At 38.8% G+C, this 7117-nt stretch overlaps 1 protein-coding gene across 1 annotated transcript; it reads right to left on the reverse strand.

Annotated features, from left to right (window-relative positions):
• Positions 1-273: 273 nt before the first annotated feature.
• Neurod4 (neuronal differentiation 4) lies at positions 274-1269 on the reverse strand. Its single transcript, XM_005358027.2, has one exon. The coding sequence runs from the start codon at positions 1267-1269 to the stop codon at positions 274-276; it is 996 nt and encodes a 331-aa protein (XP_005358084.1).
• Positions 1270-7117: the final 5848 nt, after the last annotated feature.

The raw sequence follows: 7117 nt of genomic DNA on the forward strand, positions 1-7117 counted from the left end.
GAGCAGGGTCTTGGTTTTCTATACTATTGCCATGTGAACACAAACCATGAAATATTTTCACGTGAGAATCCCAAATACAGGAATTGGTGCAATGTAAGACATTAATGAGAAGGAAGTTATCAGGAATAGGAGATTCTGATTGGACTAGGGTCATTGTGTTTGATGTATATCCAAAGGGTTCTTTTAAATTCTCTGAGGGTTTAACTCAGCCACTAGAAACAGAGAAAATATCTCCACCTCATTTTCTGACGTGTTGATGTTTATCTTCCTGAGCTAATCAGTGAAGATAGTATTGAGCTGAGTTCCAATACCATGGTTGGGGTAAGAATCATAGGTCATGTCTATAGGAACATCATAGCGTGAAGTGCCAGCCTGAAAGGGAGTAGAATGTGCATGCCCTGAACTTAGACTTGCGGAGGTATAATGTGGCATGAAGCTGTAGGATTTTTCCAAGTCAGGGGAGCCACCTTGCTTCAAGGAGAAGTTGCCACTGATGCTCAGTGGTGGTGTGAGTGGACCCTCATAAGGTGGGGTACTGCAATCAGGTGGATGGCTCCCAAAAGAAGAGTCTTCCAAACTCTTAAATGGTTGAGGCTTGAGATGGAGAAGATGTGTTTCCATATGGCCATAAGGAGGGCTGGGGAGCCCTGGAGACTGATAGTTGAAGCTGTGGACAGAGACAGTAGAGTCACAAATTGGAGATTTTTCCTCATGCTTCTCCAAGAGGGCAGACTGAGGTCCCAGTTGGAGGCATCCAGCGACCAGGTTGCTTGTGGGCTGAGAGAGCCCTTTACAGAGCATCTCCACAAATCCCTTGCCTTCAAGTGTCTGGCCAGTCTCCAGGACTTCAGACAAGGCCCAGATATAGTTCCTTGCTAGTCGAAGAGTCTCTATCTTGGAAAGTTTTTGGGTTTTAGAGTAGCATGGCATGACTCTTCTAAGGTTATCCAAGGCATCATTCAGGCCATGCATCCGGGTCCGCTCCCTAGCATTGGCCTTGACTCTTCGGGCCCTGAACCTCTCCAGGCGTGCTTTGGTCATCTTCTTTTTCTTGGGACCTCTTCTTTTAGGTTTCTCTCCATCACCTTCCTCTTCTTCCTCTTCTTCAATACTGTCATGCTCTTCAGTTAAGGTTCCAAGCATCCCATAAGAGCCTGATCTTCTCTCCTGTTCCTTCATCTCATTTTGAGAACTCAGACCTTTGTCCATCCAGGATTGCGTGTTGACCAGCTCTACTATCTCCTTCGATTTCATGTACATTTTTGCCATTATAGATTCTGGAAAAGGAAAATATAAAAAGGTAAACCCCAAAATACTTGATGTAAATCTAAACTGATGATGGCTCATGCCTATGATCCCAGCCCTTGGGAGGTGGAGACAAGAAGACCAGGAGTTCAAAGTCATCTTTAACAGCATTGAAAGCTCAAGGCCAGCCTGAGTTACATGAAACCCTGTCAAAAGACACATAAACTTTGTTTTTATTTCATGATTATAGAGCACATTGTGTTGGGACTTCATATTTCATGATTTCTTTGACCATCTGTTATTTTAAATTAAGCCAACACTCAAAGAATTGCCCTAGACATACATCTCTTTACAGTACACTACAAAAAAAACTAGCACAAAAGAATAAAATGAATACTCATTGTGGTTCTAGTGTCTGACTTTTTATTATCAGATTATTTATCTTATGGAAATTTTACACAAAAATAACACAAATAAAATTCCAAGCACACATCCTTTCTTTTGTAAATTAATAATGTGAAAAAATAGATGAACATATAAATTATTGCCCCAATAGAAAAAAATACATGATAGCTAAAGCAATAGAAGAACTTCCAGAGGTATTACCATCCCTGATTTCAAACTGTACTACAAGGCTATAATAGTAAAAACTGCTTGGTACTGACATAAAAACAGACAGGTTGATCAATAGAATCAAATCAAAGACCCATATGTAAACCCACACACCTATGGACACCTGAGTCAGAGCAGTGTAGGACACTAGAAAAATATGGCTCACAGAATCAACTAATTAAGGTTCATAGGGCTCACAGAAACTGAAGCAACAATCACAAAGCCTGCATGGGCCCTGAACTAGGTCCTCTGCAAATATGTTATGGTTGTGTAGCATGTTGCTATTGTAAGACTCCTAACAGTGGGAGAAGGAAGTGTCTCTGACTCTTTTGCCTGCTCTTAGGACCCTTTTCCTCCTACTGGATTGCCTTGCCCAGACTTGATTTAAGTGTTTGTATCTAGTCTTATTGTAACTTGTTCTGCCATCAGGTTGATGTTCTTTTCTGAAGGAAAAGGGGGAGAGAAGTGGAGGGAGGGAGAGAAGGAGTGGGGCTGGGATGTGTAAAAGGAGGGGAAACCTCAGCTGGGATGTAATAAAAAGTAAAACATAATAAACAAATATTAAATAAAAAATTGCTGAAAGTGAAAAGTGATTTTTAAATAATTATATATAGTATAAGCATAAATCTGTTATTACCAAATAAGATGCACATTGAACAGTTAAGCAAGCAAACTGTTCTGAGTTTCTACCATAAAATAAATGAAAAGCCATAGCAATCAAGACTACCTTCCTGTGTTTTCTAGAGATGTGTCACATGCATTTGGCTTGTACAATCCCATATTCCCCACTGACTCTGCTAACAGGTGACTTCGAGTACCTCCTATAAAATAGTACCATCTTGGCTGGCCTGCTTCATGTGCAGAAGAGCCTTGTGTTTCTTCCTAAGCATACTATGTTCTCTCAGGGCTAAGGGTATCAGACATTCTAGCGACACAGCATCTTGAAGGGACCATGAAGAAAAGCTGCCGCTGGTCATCTATCATAAAACAGTTCTTCCCTTTGCACCTCACACCATCAGAAAGACCATGGCAACATCTAGATGCAGAAGTCAATAATCTGCAAAAGACCACAGCAACAGCTAGACACAACAGTGATCTACCATCATTGCAACACTAGACACAGAAGTCAGTGATCTACTACCATGGCAGCGGCAGATGCAGAAGTCAGTAGTTTACTAAATCTATTTGAGACTGTTTTAATGAAACAGTCAGAAAACAATTAATTAAAAATGAAAAAATGGAACTAATATAAAACAAAAGAGAATATAGTGACCGTGAACATACCATGGGGCTATTTTGGGTAAACACAGAAAAAAAACACTTCAATTCACTTGCCTAACAGATACTGTTTGGTATGGTTTATGTGCAAATTTTACTATATTAAAAATAGAGACTGGTTATTTAGTAAATGTCTTGCATTTGATATTATAAGAGTTTGAACTGTTTTTAGATCATTTGAGTTATTTCTAGGTATACAGTTTACCAGATAAAAGAATCTGATAAACCCACTGGGATATCACAGTTTACTAGCTAGTCTTTGAAACATTAAACCCTCCCTCACCTTTCATTATGAGAAAGGGAAAAACATGATAACATGCCATTTGATCCTTGAAGCTGGAGTCTCCATCCAGTCAATGAATTCAGGGATTAGTGCCTGGAGTTTACAAAAATATTAAAATATGATTTGAATTGTTTCTGGTAATTGGAGCTTGTTTTCATTGTAACCTCATTTGTCTCCTGTAAATAATTAATGTTACTGAATTGCGAAAACAGCCTAGGTTTCATATTAATCAGCAAGGAAATCATGTCAGCTTGACTTACTCACTTCATAAGGCTTCCTGGGTAAGCAGCTTTATTGAAAACACACATTGGAACCTATTGGTCAACTGGCTGCCCAGGCCAAGGCAGAAAATCCCACTTTTAATATGGATGATGGAGCTTGTGTGCTGAGCTGCACTTCTAACTTGGGCAAATATCCAGAGGGAGGGGTAAGGACCTAATTAATTTTCTGTTAAAGTAACACAGAGCTTCCAGAGGCAGGTGCATGCTGAGACTAAAAAGGGCAGGGTGGGCTTGGGAAACCCAATGCTCTCGGTGTAATTACAGTAGCATTTGTGTAGCATTCTAAAGTTTGCAGCACTTTTACACTCATTAATCTATGTATTCCATAGAGTACACTGTTGAGGGCAATGAGTACAGCCCTGTTCACTTTACAGCCAGCAGAACCATGGGGCCCATCCTCTAAATGATGGACATGTAAAGACATAACATAACAGGACATAAAACTATTTCTGATCTCAAATCCTAGGTTTTACAGTCCTTTTCATCATTTTTTCCCACCAGAGTAAAGGAAAAACACTTTAGCAAATGTAGCTAGATCAGCAGAGCTAAGTCAACGGGCATCAGGCATGACCACTATGCAATGAATGATGGCTAAGATGTTCTGAAGCAGCTTTTAAGTCTCCTATTCTAGGATTCATTCCTCTCTCAAAATCTTTCTTTGCTGCTTTTGACTACTTGTTCTATCCCTCTTCTGTACCCTTTTCCTTTTCCTCCTCGTCTTTTCCCGGTCTTCATTAGAATCATTGCTTTGCACTGCGTCTTGCTGATGTGCATGGGGAGAAGGAAGCTGACAGAGAGGAGAGCCACCTGGCCCAGCGGGATCCAAGCACCGCTCTCACTTGTGTTCTTGACCTTCCTCACTACCACCTCTCCACATTTCCTAAGCCTTGCTCCATCTTGCTAGATGTGTCAGCAGGCACACTACCAGGAAATAGAATATAAAGATAGAGTTGACTGATCTTTGTCTTTAACGTATTTGGTGATTTTTAAGAAGCTGTTTAAAATCATACTGATGATAGGTATACAGGAAAAGAACTTACTGGATTTAGCCAAGCAATGTGAAAACAAAGCAGTGAGATTTCGCCTTTTGTCTTTTACCAACTATGAAGAGAAAAGGGGTCCAGTTTCCTCTGTTCCTATACATACTTGTCCATTCACTCTAAGATAATTCTGTGGGTATACAAAAGTGACTTCAAAACCGTGGTGACTAGAATGGATGGAACTTTCTCCCAGAATTTTCAATTCCTGCTTCCTAATCCCAGTTTTATTTTCACACTCTTTTTGGTAGTGTAAAGATAAGATATAGTTTACATTCTTCTCGTAAGACAAAATCATGCCAAAGTAAAATGTTGTAGACCAATATCCATGTGTTCATTTTTGAAATTTTGAAAGTCTATCCTAACCTTTCATTTGTCTTCTTCATTCAAAATTGAAATTTTCCCACAGATGAATAATGTCTCTTGTTATCTGAATGCCACATCACCTGATTGGTACAGAGGTAAACCTGCTAACTGCTCCATATTCTGCCCTTCTCAGCGGGACTAGACAGCATTCACTCTAGAGTCGGATTGACTGCGTCCAAATTTCAATTTTACTACTTACTAGACTTCTGACTTAGACTTTTATCTACCTTAATGTTCTCCTCCTTGAATGGAATAATAATAGACCTAACTCAGAGATAATTCTCACCATAAAATGAGTTGACATATTTAAACTTTGGATTAGTGCCAGGTGTCACAAATTCAACCTAAGTGTGAGATATGACTACTCCTAAGTATCATGAGTCACAATGACAATAGTAGGTACATATAACTATAATCTATGCTTATATGTTGATTTTATGACAATGAAATTGGTGGTCTATTTTAGTTTTTGTTTTAAAGTGTTTGAAAATTTTCTACTTTCCCTGTATGCCAATGGGGCTGAATATCAAAGGGATGAACGAAGAGATCGAGTTCTAGCAAATGCCTCTACAGTCAGACAGGAAATTAGCTTCCAAATTTTCCTTCTGTTTGTATTTGTGGAGATGAGAGAAGGTGAAAGAGAGAAGATTCTCTCTCATGAAGACATTTGACTTGATATTCATTCTTAGTTACGTGCTCATAAGGTTTCTAGTGGAATGCACACACCCTCATCAATTCAGACCCTTTTACCTTTGGTTTTCAGTATGAGGGATACAACTTCTCCACAGGCTCCAGGGAAAAGATGAAGTATCTCACAAACAGAAGTAAAAACTGGAAATCTCCAAAGATAAAATTTTCTATTTTCCTACCTTTAATACTCTCGTGGCATCACAAGATTGACAAAGACAACTCAGTTTCAGATCTGAGTGTTGAAAATATGTAATGCATTTCTGGTTTGGTTGTTTGGTTTTTTTTAACAAATTAAACTTAAGTGGATTCTCTTCAGAGCAAGGAACTAAACCCAGTGTGGCCTTTATACTGTTAACATGCTATCTCAGAGGTGTCCTGAAAGAAACATGAAAATAAGATATGTTCTTGTCTTTAAAGTATGAGATGAACATAGAAAAGTTGCTTTAATATTTTGTAGATAGTGTATGGATATGAAAGACTATGGTACTGCCACATAGAGCAGACGGATAAATCATATCAAGTTTCTCTCAATTTCTAGAAGAGAAATTAGCCTTCAAAATATACAGGAAACAGATGCCAATGTGGCTAAAATGTATTGATGAATACGAGATTTTGAGTACAGAATTCTCCTATCTCCCAACATGTGCAAACGTGTTCTGATCTTATAAAGTCCATTTTTGTTTTGGTATTAGTATTTGGGTTTCCCCGAACACTGCATATAATCTCCCTATTTATTTCCTTCAATAAAATGTCAGTTCTTGAGTTATTTTCTCTATGTAAAAATTTTACTCTCCCTTTTTTTTCACTTTAAACCTCTTTTGAAAAGAAGTATTTTTCATAGACTGCCCACTATCCAATCTGATGCCATAGGCAATCCTGACTGCCCACTATCTCGGCTCATGCAATAGACAATTCTGACTGCACACTATCATTGTGTCCTTCTACTACATAAGGCTGTCACGGAATTCTTCCTATACTTTCCTAATTGTCGTTTATTTTGGAGAAGTTTGATTGAAGAGCGAGTGTAAAGTTTTTATGTATGTTTATGGTAGACTAGCTAGTATCTTTCCCTTTAAAAGCCCATGGTGCCTGATTACCTCCTGATGGTGGGACTCTAAATCAATTTCTAGACTAATTTCTAGAGAATCAAAGGACCATGTACACTAAATGCTTTGCTCATAGCTATGGAGCCTGCAACTAAAAAAACAAACAAACAAAACAAAACACAAATCAAGGGCTTCACAAGTGGTACTGCAGTGAATCAATGAGTAGGCTGGTGGCTCCTTCCTAGTCATGCTTTTATATTTTCAACTGCAAGTCCCCTT

The sequence above is a fragment of the Microtus ochrogaster genome, chromosome 24 (genome assembly GCF_000317375.1).
Source record: "Microtus ochrogaster isolate Prairie Vole_2 chromosome 24, MicOch1.0, whole genome shotgun sequence".
Classification (NCBI taxonomy): domain Eukaryota; kingdom Metazoa; phylum Chordata; class Mammalia; order Rodentia; family Cricetidae; genus Microtus; species Microtus ochrogaster.